The sequence below is a fragment of the Alosa sapidissima genome, chromosome 1, assembly GCF_018492685.1.
Source record: "Alosa sapidissima isolate fAloSap1 chromosome 1, fAloSap1.pri, whole genome shotgun sequence".
Classification (NCBI taxonomy): Eukaryota; Metazoa; Chordata; class Actinopteri; order Clupeiformes; family Clupeidae; genus Alosa; species Alosa sapidissima.
Window position 1 is genome coordinate 12,384,282 of NC_055957.1, and position 16,649 is coordinate 12,400,930.

General features: G+C 42.1%; 2 protein-coding genes across 2 annotated transcripts in view; one reads left to right on the forward strand and one right to left on the reverse strand.

Annotated features, from left to right (window-relative positions):
• Positions 1-5,985, forward strand: part of agap3 (ArfGAP with GTPase domain, ankyrin repeat and PH domain 3) — a 130,237-nt gene extending 124,252 nt beyond the window's left edge. Inside the window, 2 exon segments of the mRNA XM_042076974.1 lie at positions 765-1,020; positions 1,596-5,985. Coding sequence (XP_041932908.1) covers positions 765-1,020; positions 1,596-1,823 — 484 coding nt within the window. The 3' untranslated portion in view covers positions 1,824-5,985.
• Positions 5,986-12,279: 6,294 nt separating this feature from the next.
• Positions 12,280-16,623, reverse strand: gbx1 (gastrulation brain homeobox 1). The gene is made up of 2 exons (XM_042076863.1): positions 13,574-16,623; positions 12,280-12,960 (listed from the first exon to the last, which is right to left on the reverse strand). Exons 1-2 carry the CDS (start codon positions 14,019-14,021, stop codon positions 12,446-12,448), a joined length of 963 nt encoding a protein of 320 aa, XP_041932797.1. The 5' UTR covers positions 14,022-16,623; the 3' UTR covers positions 12,280-12,445.
• Between the last annotated feature and the right edge of the window lie 26 nt (positions 16,624-16,649).

Consider the following 16,649-nt stretch of genomic DNA (forward strand, 5'->3'; position numbering starts at 1 on the left):
GATCTGCTGTGCAATCCGTTATGGCAAAGGTGCTCCCTCATTGTTGGGCTCCTTTGAGTAAAGACTGGGATCTTTTTTTTTTTTAGTTTGGAAGTTATCATTGCTCTGTTGATGCTGAACTTTGTTGATATTGTTTTTGCCATGTAATATTAACAAAGTACCCCACACGTTACACATTAGATGCTCAGTGGTCTAGACCAACAACTCCACGGTGAACTCTTGAATTCTGTTCAAGACATACTTGACACCAACAGCGCTAAAACTACCTTTTTGTTCATGATGGGCAATGACACTGAAATACTTTCTCATTGTGCCAGACGCCCAAAATCTATAACCCAACTTACCCAAGAAAAGTCTGAGTTGGGAAGTCCAGGAAGAGAAATTCAGAGAAAGAGACATCATTTATATAAACATACAATAACATGCAGTATATCAGTAGTTTCATAATCAGGGTAAGCGTTTGTTTCACAAAGCAAAATATGATTACTGGTTAATTACAAATTAAATATTACTCGTTAATATTACTGTTTGTTTAATCCAGATCCATTGAAGGATAAAAAATGTTTCATAGCAACTAGTTATAGACAATTCTTACATACTCATATTTCTAATGCTGTAGGTGAGTTGGAGTGGACATCTGAAATAAATGTAGTTTTTCGGCATCAGCATTAAATGAATACTTGTTTATAATACCCTGAATGTAAAACCCATACCCATATGTAATAACATTGGCAGTAACATTGTCCATCCCTGCTCTTCCCCAGAGAGGAGAAGGAGCGCTGGATCCGGGCGAAGTACGAGCAGAAGCTGTTCTTGGTGGGGCTGCCCCAGTCGGACGTGCCTCTGGGCCAGCAGCTGCTGCGGGCGGTGGTGGAGGACGACCTCCGCCTGGTGGTGCTGCTGCTGGCGCACGGCACCAAGGAGGAGGTCAACGAGACGTACGGCGACGGGGACGGCCGCACGGCACTCCACCTCTCCTGCGCCATGGCCAACGTGGTCATCACCCAGCTGCTCATCTGGGTGAGTAGGAAACCCTGAGGTGGCACTGGGGGAGGTTATGGGGCTACACTAGCTTCGTTTAGGATGGAAGTGGGGTAGTCTCCGTCCAAAGCAAATGTTCAGAGAAAGACAAGGCAGGAAGTTATGACTAAGAAATTGATCATGAACATTGAACATTGGTAACCAAAAAGTGTGGGAGCTATTTAAAAATTAATACTCTGGTTAAGAAAAAAAGTAGATTTTGATGTAAATGTAGGAAATGTACATTTTTTAATTACATTTACTTTGTCATTGTTCTGATTAGAACACAATTGGCATTGTAACAGTAACAGTTTTTCCCTGACTTTTTTGCCTAGTACCTCCTCTATACAGTACATGTTGGGGCCACATGTGATTTTCATTTCAGCTGTATTTGTAGAGGAAAGTTAGGTATGAATAAACACGGATCTTGTAACATTGGAGATATTTATCCAACTTTTGCAGTTCAAGGCTAGCGAGGGTTTTTTTTTTTTTCAAACTCTCTCTCACTCTCTCCCTCTCATTTTCTCACCCTCTCTCAATTCTTTCCTATGTCTGTTTTGGTCTCACTATGACAGTATGGAGTGGACGTGAAGAGCCGTGATGCGCGCAGCCAGACCCCGCTGTCGTACGCCCGGCGCGCGGGCAGTCAGGAGTGTGCCGACATTCTGCTCCAGCACGGTTGTCCCAACGACAGCGGCGTGGGCCTGGCCTCGGCCCCCACCCCCACCGCCACCCGCCGCAACCCCAACGCCAACAACAACAACGCCCAGTGCGAGCTCAACCGCAGCATCAGCATCATGTAGGACCAGAGGAGGGGTGGATGAGGACAACCCCCAACCCATACCGACACTCCAACCCACCCGCACTGACTGACTGTGTCTCCCTTCCCTCGCATACTGTGCCTAAGTCCACCACCCTCCTCACCGCCTCCCCATCCCAGGTCCAAGAGCCCAGATAGCAACAGGTTCTGGAGCAGATGTGGCCTGGTTCTGGTGTGGATCCGACCCAGTTCCAGACTCTGCTGCCATCTGGCTGTTGGTGTTGGCCAGATTGTGTCTCCATTCATTACCACTGTTCCCTCCTGTGTCTCCTCTCCCATGTGATTGTGGCGTCCGTCTCCCCACCCACTGCAGAGCATGGCAGGCTGCCCCCTCTGTGAGCGTCTCGTGTCAGTGACCCTTGAGTGAGTTGGCTGTCCACCGTGCACTGTATCCCCACCGATTCCATTACCAGAGCCCCGGGTCCTGGCCATGTCTGCAAAGCTCACTCCACACACCCCAAGCAAATCCTACCCCACCAACCAAGCCAACTGACCTCCCTTTATCTCGGAAAACACACAACAATACACACTCACAAACAGAGATTTCACTGTGGGCACCCTCTTCTCTGGTCTGTAGTTCGCCCTACTTGATGAACCTTTATGCCACCTCCTTGTCCAGTAAATTCAGGGAAAATGGCCATAATAGGGAAGTGAGGACATGATCACAGGGCTTGAAGTTCTCAGGCACTGTGCCAGAACTGAGGCTTGGGCCAGGCCTTTTAAGATTTGAACATAGGTTATTATACATAAAGGCTTTGACATTTTCTGATAACTTCAGGCACAAAAATGTTCCTTGCTATAAGCAGTCTAATAAATCTAAAACTTTACCAAAATTTGAAGTGTGACATTATGTCAAGTTATCATTACTGTAAAGTTTTCAAGAGAGATTGGGATCTAGAAGGTCTCTTTAAGGTCACTGGAATCCCAAGGGCAGCCTATAACATGTGTAGATAATAATAGCCTCTGAATATATTCATCTTGTCAACAACTGCATAAAATTTGCTGAACCAATTTCAGCCTCAACTTCAACCTCTGACTGATCAATTTTAGGCCGCCTGTATGATGTTTACATTTAACAGCTAAAAGTCTAAAACAAAGCGCAAACTCTGTGTTGTACATGAGTAGTGGTTGGTGTATGTAATGGCGTTTTAAGCTTATTTATATCAGCACTACTTTAATATTGCACCACCTGGACATTCATTGGAACCTGGATTAAAAACAAAATGACATCAGTTTTCATTGATTCGTCATATCGTAGTTATAGATATAGGAGAGATACAGTGAACAACACTAACCTTAGGAAGTGAACTTGTAAAAACAACATTAGAAGTAAAATTCAGGTCAAAGATAGTTGTGGGAAACTATGGAATTAGAGATCACTGTGAGGGCAGGTTTGAAAAGCCCCATCAAACCCAACCTGATTGTGTCATATAGATGACCAAAGGGGTCACTGAATTCCCTCCACCCCCGTGACGGGACTGAAGAGTGAGATGCCATGCAAATGCCTCTTTAAACGCGTGATACCTAGTGATTACACTGAAACAGCCTCGTCTTGACCGGCTCTTTGCGTTTGTGGATGGGGAGCTCTTGTGATCCCCTACCATTCTTTTGAACGACGGGAATGCTGTCCATGTTCCTGGAGAATGTGCCAGCCAGCGGAATTGGTCAGCACTTGAGACAACATCTGAACTGCCCGGCTCTCCATTCCTGAAGTCCCTCTGCAACATGTGAGTGGACGTGAAGGTGTGAGAGTGTCATAGAGAAAAGCGCAGACACAGAGAGAGAGAGAGAGAGAGGTAAGGTGGAGGCCCAAGGAGAGGAAGTGCTCTTTAAACGTCAAAACTTTGGGAAGCAAAAACCAACATGGCCGCAAGCCAGCGAGATGGGAGAAAATGATGTACAGATTCATGTAAAAAGTCCCTATTTTCCTCACAGCCATTCCACTGTCGCGTGGACCCACTACCCCAGTGGCTCTCCTGGACTGGCTATGACTCTTCCCTCTGAAACTATTATCCTAATGTCCTGATTCAGGGAACCTACCCAGTCCCATTTAGGTACTAAACTTCAGTGTCTTGTCATCTTGTAGAACAGACGAAGAAATGACCTTCAGGTCTCATCTGGTCACAAGGACTGGGATTGCTTTGTTGACCAGTAGATCTGAATGTTCTCTGATTCATTGTGTGGCTGTAGTCTTTTTCCTTACATTATGAGTGACACGGCCATTTTTAGATTTTTAGCAAAAAATGCATTAGATATATTTCTGGATTTAAGCAAGTAGCACAAGGTCTACAGAGGTCCGGTCTGTGTGAACCAGACTTCAAGATTCTCCTACTCAAAGTCGTAGATGTTTTACCATGCAGTATTTTATGTTTACAGACCCAGGGTACTACTTAAGCATGGTACCATTATTTTCTTTTTACCTAGTTGGTGTGCAGAGTCATTATGTAAAATAACATGACCTATATGCACACTAGGAGGGCAATGAAAAAGAGAAAGATCGTCAAAAAAAAGAACGTTGGGTGAACGTTTAAATTAAACTGTCATTATAGTCTCTTTTGCTAGCTCCTTATTTGGCCTCGTTACCATTTGCATCTGTGATATTTGTGCCTCAGAGTTTATTGTGACCACCAAAGTGCTTTCATAACACTGCCATACGCTGAATAGGGAGACGATGTGACAAGTTCATGCCAACAAACAAACTGCTCAAGAAGGCTGTGATGTAATACGCCATTATGACTTAAACGAAGCTACCAAAAGCCATGCCAGCTCACTCTCTGTTGGGAGGGAGCCTCAAAGTGTCTGTTTTCATGAGCTGTTATGTCACACAGTATGGCAGTATTATGGCAGACTGGTCAGAAGAAGGTTTTTTGTTGGGGTTTTTTCTCTCCAACAGCTAAACCTAAGTGGGTACATACCTCTTATTCAATGCATCACACACAGGTCACTAAGAATAGACTGTTCTACATTTGGGTTTTGTCTTTTGTTTTTTAAATAATGGGCATTGTCTGTCAAATGTTGTTTAAATATCATTATTTTGTTCAATTCGGCTATTCAACATAATGTTGAAATAACAGAAAGCCTTCAAAGAAAATATTTGTTTTTAATGCACCAACAAACCTGAATCTGAAGATATTTGACCTCAACGAAGACTATGTGAAAGATGGTATTTTACCCTTAGAAGATACAATATGCTATACCTTTGATGTGCCCTTAGTGTTTGCGCCCGACCTCTGTGTTCTGACTACAGTCTTTCCGTGGGAAAGCTAGTTCTGGGAATCTTTTATGTTGTCTAATGAAACATTCAGAGTACAGTTATATGTATGAAGCCTGAGTAGGCAAGATGTAAAGAGGTGGGACTAGGAACAAGGCTTCAAGCTCTGTAGCCACTGCTACTATTCCACTTTAATGCTGTGTTTATGAATGGATTACACATGTTTAGCTAGACACAGTTAGAGAAAAGTGCCCTCTCTTCCAGTCATTATTATTTTTTACCCCCAAAGATCACTGGTTGAAGATATAGGTAGATATATCAAGCTAGGACCTTGGACCTTATCCTAAGCAGTCTGAATGTGTTGTGTGAGTTTTTTTGCCATGTACAGATATGGGTGCACTAGCATGAAAAAGAGGAGATTTTCAGAGGTAAATATAAGGCAAGTGACCTTTTGTGTGAGGTGTTTAAGGGGCAGCACCTGAAAGCTAGTTTCTGCTCTAGGAAGGAATTGGGCCTCTAGGTATGAGCTTTGTCCTGACTAACAGCCATTCATGCTTTCAGGTGCACTAGCACTGTCTTCAACTGTTAGATAGCAATGGCCTCTTTCCCTCATAAACATTGTATCTTTTACATTACTTTGGTTTTATCTCTTTTTAATGATGTTTTAGGTACTTTTATTTGGTCATTTTTGGCCATTTTAAGGTACTTTGTGTAAAATGATGTACATTTGACATATTTATAATGCAGGATGTAAATATTGTTTTGTTTGTTTTTGTTCTTTTTTGTTTTGTTTTTGTTAATTTTCCATTGTGTTTAATTTCCATGTTCCAAGTGTGAAATCAAGCAAAAGCAAGAGAGTAACCTGTTGTGTGATTGGATGCTTGGCTGGCAATTGACCTATTAAACCATCCCAATAAAAATGATTTATACCATACTGATGCTTAATTCCTGTTTATTAATTCTTTATTATCTTCATTATTACATTGTCAGATTCATTCTGTAACCTGCAGAGGAATCATGAATTAAGATCTCATATCTATCTAAATGTAATATTCCATCAAAATGTTTCAGATGCAGACTATGCAAGATGCAAAAGACATTTGCCATAACTTAACTTTCTAATAGTCATTAGTGTAACTACTGGTAATATGGAAATGTATATAATATGTCAGAGATCAAGTTCATTTTGGTTTAGGTGTTTACCATCTTCAGTAATTAGTAGGCAATATAAAAACCGGTTGCATATGTCCCGAGTAAACTGTGGAGAGGACTAAATAGCCAGCCCTGCATTGCTTCTGATGATCCGTAGCCTGCCCTCAGAGAGATGTCCTGACTCCTGACATCTAATAAGCCCTACTTGGTGTTGTGGTGGTGGGGGGTGTTGAAATGCAGAGAAGACTAAACTCCCTGTTAATCCACAGGCCTTTACACCAATCCCATCTGTATAAATACACGTCCCCTCTCACTCCTCTTCCCCCCTCTCTCGCTCACTCGTGCACATAAGCAGAGGCAATCTACTTTGGTGGAATTTCCTAGACATTTTCCTCTCATGTCTCCCTGCTAGGCAGCACGAGCAAATGAGCGCCTGTCTCCGTGGACAAAGTTCTCCAACAGTTCAAACTGAATGTGCTCAATTTGATCTATTTTATAATTACTTACACCTCTTTGAGTCCACTCGCTCAGTCATCTACTTTCATTTCTATGAGTCAGGAGTAGTTTGAGTTAATTGTAAATGCTTGCCATTAATGTTCTTTGCAAGTTTTCACACTCATGAATTACCGCTTTACGAGTAGCTAATAGAGCAACACATGCATGCAGCTGTTCTTCACACTAGCTCTGACATGGTGTTGTTCCTCTCCAGTGTGTGTCTGTCTGGCCTTAATTAAGAGCGACTCCACCAAACTCTTGCCAGACCTGGACCAGACTCACGCCAGTGGTGGCAGCTCTCAGGTTTCCCTTGGCTACGTTATTTATTTGCTCAGGGAATTCTTTTAGGTAGAATAAAAGTTACCTCAAGTTTTCAGCAGTCAGGCTTGGAGTGTCCACAATATGCTTCAGCTCTGCTGAAGACCTTTAACAGACACATTTCATCATTGCCTTCATCTGGCAGTGGTTTCTGACAAATTAAAATAATAATGCATAGATAGAGTGAACACAAGGCCTTGTGCTTTTACAGATGAATGGTAAATATGAGGGAGTATAGCTAAGCCACCCACCTGAGCACTGACAAATGGCTCTGGGATTGCAGAGGAGGGCTCCCTGTCTGATGTATTAGTGTGTGGCCGCTCACAGATCTATCTGTACATGCTCATTTGAGGTTTTCATGCACTGTAAGAACGGGCAGGGCTGGACGGAGCTCAGTTGAACTTGTGTTCTGAACCTAACAAGCACAGCGATAACAGAACTTCTCATTTGTCTGTTTCCACCTCAACTAGTACAACCAAAAATAGGGTAGTGTACTGCCCCTCACCGAACACACCTGTTGCTAAGGCAGAACAGGTTATGTAGACATTACATAATGTTAAAAATATTTGAATTAATCGGTCATTCAGTGTCGATATTCTCCAATAAATGAGCTTTCATGCTTTTCATCCCTCTCTCTACCCTTCTCTCTCACTTCTCCATTCCACTTTGTTTAGATGATGCCCTCTATTGCATTTCTTTTATCTCTACTTTCATCATGTCCATCTTTTATGTTCAGTCAAAGCCTTTTCTCTCTCTCTCTGTCTTTCTCTCACTCTCGCTCTCTCTATCTATCTATATCTATCTGTTTTAACCTACCCCTGGTTTATTTTCTCTGTCTCATTTGTCTGTCCGTCCACATATCACCCTCAAAAATTATAATCCATTCCATTCTTTCTTTTCTCTCTCTCTCTGCCTTTATTTTTCTGTCTATTCCTGTCCATCTCCATCATCCTCCTCCCTCCTTTTCTCAGCCCTCTTTTTTTCTGTATTTCTGCTCACCCCCTCTCCTTCTCTCTCTCGCTCTCTCTCTCTCTCTCTCTCTCTCTCTCTCTCTCTCTCTCTCTCTCTTCCTCCCTGTGTTGTTAATTTGCCTGAGAATGCATTAGGTGTAATGAAAGCGGAGGGCCGAGGGAATCCTCCCGGGCCCCATTAATCATTGCCCCTCAGACAGGCAACCTTGATTACAAGTGGCAAGAAATTCATTAGAGCCGGGCCTCTGACAACTTTTATCTCCGCCACTAGCTCTGACTCATTAGGCAGCCAAATTAAAGCTATGATGGCCCTGATGAAATTCATCGCTTGTTTATCTTGTGCGATTTGATGCATCTGCCCATACATCACCAGCGCGGGCGTCCGACAGACTCTCCCAAGAAGGCCCGAGCCCTGCCCACTACTGACGCCCTTCGAATGCTGCCCACTATTCTGCACACTGCCCACCCCCCAACACACACACACACACACACACACACACACACACACACCTCCACCCCCACAGGCTCTCTCCTGCTGAGAATGGCCAAGCTTCCTCCCAGCACATTTGTATCCTCATTGACAATTTAATTGTTGCAATTACTGCTTCTGCTCTGCCTCTCCTGTCATTGCAGTCAATTACCAGCAAGCACGGTGTCTTGCGGTTGGTTTTATATCTATTTTAGTCATGTGTTTGTTATTTTATGTATTGCATTTGACTGACAGGTATGTAAAAGTTCTTTCGTGGGTTAAAATGGGTCTTAGTAGTGTTGCCAAAGGACGCGACACCAGTCACAGGCCTTTAATACCTTCAAAAGTATTTTTATCTTGCTAGCTGATGTCCTCTGTTACAACCCACTCCAGCCTCTTCCACAAAAAAAACACTCTAACCTATGAGATCAACACGATAGCAAACCCAGTCAGCAACATGTTGTTTACAGATAGGAGTTGCATCATGGCCTTGATATCTAGCAGAAGTAAGTGAGGTGACCGAAACGGGATGGCATCACTTTACAAAGGCCACAGTAAACACCATACTGTTTGTGAAAGTGAAAACGTGGCAATTACACTTACATCAAGTCATCTAGACGGAACTCTGCCAAAAAAGCCACAGACGTTACTGCTGAGAAGTTGTGTGTGTGTGTTTGTGTGTGTGAGTGGGGGGGGGGGGGGGGGGTCATTTTAGAGACCACAGGATAACACAGTGAGGTCAGAGTTGTTTAGGATCATGTATGTAACAGTTGGGAAAACAAATTCCATTTTTACTTGTGGCATTGTACTGTGTTTCCTATATTTTTGTCATGTATCACGTGTGTCTTCACTGGTTATTTTTTTATATATATTTGCACCACTGTGGTAATGTGCCCCTTTATCCTGTGGCTGCAGAGGACTCAATGTTCTACGCATCTGTGTGGACAGTGGAGTTAATCCACCACAGGAGCGCATGCCTTGTACATTTGACATCTCTTTCACCAGCCTCTTAAAGGCTGTTGAATGATTTGACACCAGAGCATCACTTGGCCTAGCAATGATGCTATTTGTAAACCACTATGCAGTTCAGCCTTTTTCCAACGCTGCTAGTTTACTCTTACTCTGGAGTGTGCCCTCTCAAAATGCCCCCTGGAGTCATTAGCTGCCCCCACTTTTTACATTCTCATCGCTCTATTGCCTTCCTTCTCAACCAGTGGAGTGTTGTCAAGCCCAGTGATAACATCCCAGTGGTTGTACCTTATCAAAACACATTTAACATTTAAAATGTGATTGAATTATTATAAGACCTGATGCAGCCATAGATTACAGTCATGCACTGGGGCACTGTAGGAATAACTGCTTCTGCATTTTAGCCTATTGATGGCAGGCAGCCCATAATGACGCATAAAATAACAGAGACTGGGACTAAAGTCACTTACAAGGGTCCCGAGAGTATTTAGTTGCTTACTATGAAACGGCACACTAACTTAGAGTTCCATTTAATCAGCCCCAGATCGTTGTGGCAGAGGGCTTAGTGATTTTGGAAGTGTGGGCACATTCTTCAGGTACACACACGAGGCTTTATCCATTCAGAGTTGAGAGACACCCTTCATCTCCATTCCATTAAACGTAATATTTTGGTTTAAAAAATCAAAATGTGGTTCTGAATAAACACTTCCGCTGGTGTCTAAACATTGCTTTCACTCTTTGGGGGTAATGGAGCTGGCCTTCAACAGGAAACATTTCAAAGTGGTCTATCCTGTCTTACCCGAGCTCATCAATATACAATGTACCTCTCATGTTGTTTTGGATGATGACTGATCAGAATTTAGAAATGCTCCAGCAGACTGATAAGCGTAGTTTTATTTTGCTGCAATTTTCACAGTGCAGGAATATCATTATGGCTCAATTGATATTGTTTTGTATCTGTTTTTTATTTGATATTTTTTTAGATCTAAATAGGACAATTGCACTTTCAGACAAAGTGTCCAGCTTTCAAACTTGTCTTGCCCTGCAAGATTGATGTAGGGAACATGTCATGAAGATAACATCCTCTTTGAACAAGTCACAGTGTAGGCAAGGCACTGGAGTCCTTTTGCGTCCATCTGTCAGCTTCGTTCTCTCCATTAGCGAGTAAGCGCGAAAGTGCTATCTTAATATATCACGCGTCATGGGAAGTGGAGGTCGAGACATGCCACTTGACCGCCCTTTCAGGCCTAAGCAAACTGCTGTCGCTGATAAACTGTAGGTAGGCCTATGTGACTGTTTTGTCTATCGTTTGTGGGTGTTTTACCAGACACCGCGTTTTAAGGGTGGCCATAATACTGTGTAGGATATGTATTATAATCTGGATTTATTTTTCTTTCGTCCGGTTGGATTAAAATTGAATGCGCCTGACCAATTCACACGGAAAAAGTTAGCTCTAAGGACTAGTAAGGCGTAGCCTATATTACCGTGGCTGAACGTATTTCAAGTTGTTCAAAAGGTCTGGGTCATTGATGTTTTATTTCATTTTACACAGACTTGTCTAATCATTTCCACCATTGCCCAGCATAATCCAAATCGCACTCATTGAGCGCGCGCGCGTGTGTGTGGATGGGCCCACCCCACCCATGGCTCTCGCTCACCCAAAGTGATTGATTGTGAAGTTCATTACAATGTGTTGGATATGACCGCTCTAATGGGGATCCATCAGTCCACCTTGCGACAGCATGGCCTCCTAAAGAGAGATAAATGATACCCTCGCTCATTTACAAAAACCTTTCCCCCCTTTCGCTCTCTTTGGCTGCAAGAGGAACTATATTCTCTTCTATCATCAAGCAAAACCTAAAAGTCAAGTGGTCGTAAAAAAACATAAAATGAAAAAAAAAAAAAAAAAAAAAAAAAAAACATGAGGTCATCTGGCTCTGGCAAATTTAAAGAAATTTCTAGATAGCACAGTAGGCTATGAATATCGAAAAAATATTTGTTATAATTGTTTGAGTTATGGATCGTTCTTAACAGACCCCGATTCTCTGAAGATCAGTGTAATATTGCTCTCTCTATATAAATCAGGTAGTTTTAGGTTGAAGTTCTGCGAGAGTCTGCACACTTTGAGGGGTTATGCGATATTCCTATTTCACCAAAAGGTCTGTTTTGGATGTTGATACAAAATGTTTGCATAACAAACTTCTCGTTCTAGTCCCTATTATTGATTCTGATACAAACTTGTATCTCTTCGGCCTTTTGCATGACAGGATGTGGGGTAGTGAAAGGCTAACGCCACTGTCGACCAAAGACATTTTATACTGACCTCTATAAAGGGCAACACTTTAAAATGTCAATGCAATTTAGAATAGGCTACTTCTCCAGAATAGCTGCAATTATTACCCAAAAGCCAAAATTTTACACAAAATAAATTGATCACTGGCCAACCAGTCAATTATCTAAGGTTGCCAATTATGTAATTTAAACACAGGCTATTAAACATTTTAAATCACAAAGTAATGTAAATACATGTTTTGCCCTTATTTTGATTATTTATTTTTCCCATCACCCTTTTCACAAACAACTGGAGAATACAGTCGCTAAAGTACTAAATGGAGACGTCTCGGAGTACATGCAAAATGATAAATTAAATGGTGTGGTAAGAGCTGTGAAAACAAGAGGCTAAACCGGAGGGCGAGAACACATGCAGATATTTAACTAAACGTCAACTTATAAATATTTTTAAAATTGTTTTTACAGTTCGAAATTTTCATAGTGCACATATGTCCTTAAGACAAGTTCAATATTTACAGATTTACAAAAAAAAAAAAAACAATAAATAAATGGCCAGAACACATTTGGAAAAGAAAATATACAGTCTTGTTCAAAACATCTATTTGTATAAAGACCATATGCTACAGTAAAACGATATCTGTCCCAGATACTCTTGTGGAATCCTTGCTTTTGTGCTTCATGCATTTAACATTAGCAGTCCAGTGTCTCTGTTCTATCAAAGCGCCGACTCAGGGCCTACTGCCTTGCTCTATTTGTTGGTGCTGGCTCCTGACGGCAAACCTGTTGACATGAACTGGAATTGGAACAACAATTTTGGGGTTCCTCACCGGCTCCCCTGACCGATTGTTGACGTTGCCGGCTTTGATCCTTTTCCATTTGGCCCGGCGATTCTGAAACCAGATTTTTACCTGGACCTCGCTCAATTTAAGTGCGTGTGCGATTTGCGAGCGCTCCGTGAGAGATAGGTACTTTTTACAGTGGAACTCCTTCTCTAGTTCAAGCAACTGTTCGCTGGTGAAAGCTGTTCGTCTCCGTCTGCTTTTGCCAGCAGAACTTCCCGGTGGTAAGGAGTCCTGAGAGCCGGGCTTGAGTTTGCTCTTTTGGGATAACGACCCACAGTTGTTCCCATCCGAGAAACTTTCGTTCTCACTGTCTCCGGAGCTGTCCTCTCGATCACTACATGCCGCATCCGCTGACTTTAGATCCAGCTTCTCCTCGTCCGAACTGTACAGTTTGGTCTCACCTATAATTACATATCACATATTAATATTCATACACGGATGTGTGTTTGGGTTTACTCAACAAATTGCAGGCCTTCTGCACATTGCATGTTCAACATTACTTGATGTGCCCTTATTTTGTTTGTTATGGATTGTTATTTTGGTCAAGGCGTTAGCCTAATACAAGTAAGTACAAAGCAAATGCATAAATAGTTTGGTCGCTATATCAAGCATACTAGGAAGGACACCTAATGATTGTTTATTAAAATGAAATGAGGTGCATGTGTGTGAATACCAATTTTGGGTCAGTCAAGTTCAATTATTTTAGAAACTTTAACAGATATATCTGTTCAATGTCTCTTTTGAAAACATGTATTGTCTAATAAGAGGGAAAGACCAGCAATTCACTTCACCAACGATTTTTAACATTAACACTTAGGCCTACATCTTTGTCATGAGTTAATTGGTGCCATAACGCTCCCATTAAATTCCTTCTTCTTAATTGCGTTTGGCAAAATTGTCTGTGCATATGGATCAATGACATGACAATGTCAAACATTATTATTGCAAAGTCCTTTACAGTCGATACATAAGGCGATCAGTGGAGATAATAATCAAAATGGCTATTCATCTTACCTGTAATAGTTTGGAAAGTTTCTGAGAAGTTGAGAAGTTCCGAGGCTTTCTCTCTGGCGTGCAGATCCTCGGAGTGCGGGCTTTCCTGTCTCCTAATAGTTGGATCAGTACTTAATCGAGGTCCAGGCATCTCCTGTGGGGGATAAAAACTGTCCGGTGGTTCCGAAAAACTCGGCAGCGTTGTTGTTAGCGCCACCATAGAAGGCATTCCCTGTCCCAAACTTGCACAGAAAGTATTCGTGAGTCGTCCCGCGAACGACGCCAAAGGAGCCAACGGAGGAATACCGGACGGTAAAGGCGAATGAGAGAGGGCTTGCGGAATCATCAGTGGTCGATACGGCATAAACATGGGATAGCCGGTGTAGAGCAGGTGCCCCGGCCTTGGTTGCGGGGTCCCAATCAACGAGTCAATTGAAAACGCCGTCCCTTGTCCGCTCGGTCGCTGCATTCTGAGGCAAATTCTGTCCACTCGCGATTTAAATTCCAAGTGAAACTTCTCGAAGAAAAACGGAGGAAAATCACTCCTCCGGTAGCTAGAAGTCTCGCAGCTCTCGCGGATTGTATTATCCACAGTGACCGTGGTGAGCAGTTTTTCGTCGTCCCCTCCTCTCTGCTGACTGTGACCTGACGCTTTTTTTGTTTCAGCTCAGTCCCTCTTCCCCTATTTGTCACAAACTGAGACATAAACACAGTCTCTCTCTCTTTCTCTCCCTCTCTCTCTCGTGCAATCTCTATGTCCCACCTCTCCCTCTCTCTCACACACACTCACACATAAACGAACAGTGCTTATCATCTGCAATAGAAGAGGATAGAGGGGGGTGTTGCCCTCGGGACTCATCCATCTTCCTCAAATTACGCTTCATTTCCTTATTCAGCTTCTGACTTTTTTGGCCGCCTTGAGAGGCGGTAGTTTCCCAGTGGATACCAAATAGATGGGTCGAGCCCCCTCTTTCTCTCAGTCCACATTGACTGGAAACGGTGTGAGAGACTGCTTTAGACCTTCCCCCTCTGTAATCGTTGACCACACCAACCCAATCAACTATTATTAATTTTGATTGATGATAAGTAATTACTTTGGATTCAAGGCAAGACATAAAACAACGACGGCTTTGTTTGAATTCAGGGGACTGATGGCAACGGAGTCGGGAGGGCTGGAGAGGCAGATGTTTTGCCCCACTTGTGAGAGAAAGGCTGTTCTATTCTTTAGAGATAAAAACAATGAATTTGGCCTAGGAGAAGTGCTACAACAACTATTCCCCGGAGAGAAATGTTCTGGTGAAAATTGGATTTGAATGAAGGACAGGGGAAAGGGGTCAATAGCATTTCAGGAGCAGTGCCACTAAATTTGGTATTGTGAAGCTTTTATCTCGAATTCAATTTAACCCAGAGAGGATCATCTGATCATATTCAAATGAGATTAGTCAACTCTATTAAATGCGCTAAAGTTCAACTTCATGGCGCAATTATCGTTCTAATTAAAAATCAGGACTATATTGTACTGACCATCAAATAGCTTACTGTTGACTGCCCCCCCCACACTACCATTTTGAACAAATCAACATTTGCTGGAGTGAAAAAACATTTTCCTATCTTCTCAGTGCGCTTTCCCCCAAGTGTTAATTTGATCGGAGATCATTTTGCCGTTTAAATGCCAATTCCAAGTGATGATGATTAGCCCCTATTGAGTCCCGGGGGCGCGGGCACTCCAACTGGCCGTCTGATTGCATGAAGACATAAACATATCACCTCCGACTCTGATTAGCAATGCAGGACCAGGAAATGCTAATTATTCTTCTAATTGCAAATGACTCCATTCAGCGGCAGCGCTCTTTGATCTATTGAAACCAAACTCTCCCTCTCTCTCGCTCTCCTCGTCGGTCTCATTAAGTGGACTTGCGACCATAAGTAAAGGCTGGAAGACTTATTAGACTCTCGGTGGTAAAGCACATTGCCTTTGGTGGCTTCCACTCGACCGGGTTGCTCTGCTGGATGAGGCCCTGTCTCTGAATTTGAAGAGTGGAAGTCTGTTTTTCATTTTATTTTAAAATAGGACACATTACAATGCTCACAACTCCAAGAGTAGTCTAGAACACATAGTTGTATTATCATATGATGATGATGATAATAATGATAATTATTATTAGTAGTAGTATATATGATTATTTCAAATTATACTTGCTGTGGTTTTGATATCTAAAGCAGCAATATAGTTTGACCATAGAATCATCCATTTTGGCAGTGAAGGGCATTTACATGGGTTACTGACAGGTCCATTACCCAAGTCAGCGCACTGTCCTGGTGTCACAATCCAAGAACTGGTGCCCGTTTTAGCAGCCTATAATCTACCTTTGCCAAACCATATAATATCTAATTTCCGGCCGTAAACTAAATGTCCATGAATGAAACTGAACATAGCTTAGGCTACATCAATAAACACGATTTCAGTGTTTAAGATAATGACGGAGGGTCACCAAGAAGGCTAGTAAATGTATAATTTTATATGACATACATTTTATTTAAACTATCAGCATCATATTTAGTTTTCGGAACAGTTATTTTGGCCCCTTAGCAATATGAATCAACTAAGTGCTCACAAAAGTAGGCTGCTATTATAGTCTAGTGCCTACAAGTATTATTTTTGAAAATATATTTAAAAAAAAAAAAAAAGTCTATAATAGACCGCGGCGCTTCTTCTAGCCTAACAGCATTTTCAAACCGACTTGGCAATCTTAATAGTGCGGCAAGAATCTTTAGAAATAACTTCCATAATATAGAATCGTATGTCGTTTTTAAGATTATTAAGTCATAATTGGCACGTCAATAAAAATGGCTATGGTCATTTAGGAATTTAGTAAACCCTAGGCTAAGCTTTTTAAAGCATGTGGCGAGTTCGAATATTACCTCTACTAATCTTTCCTAATATTAGGTGAGGATAGTGCCAGGTCTGTTGGCATAGCTTGGCGGCATGTCGTAGGCTACATTGTCCTTAATTTGTATGTCACCAGATTCAAACAAATAAAAAATATTTATTCATTTTAAGATAAAGTCACATTCAATCACAATAGTGTTATTTTTG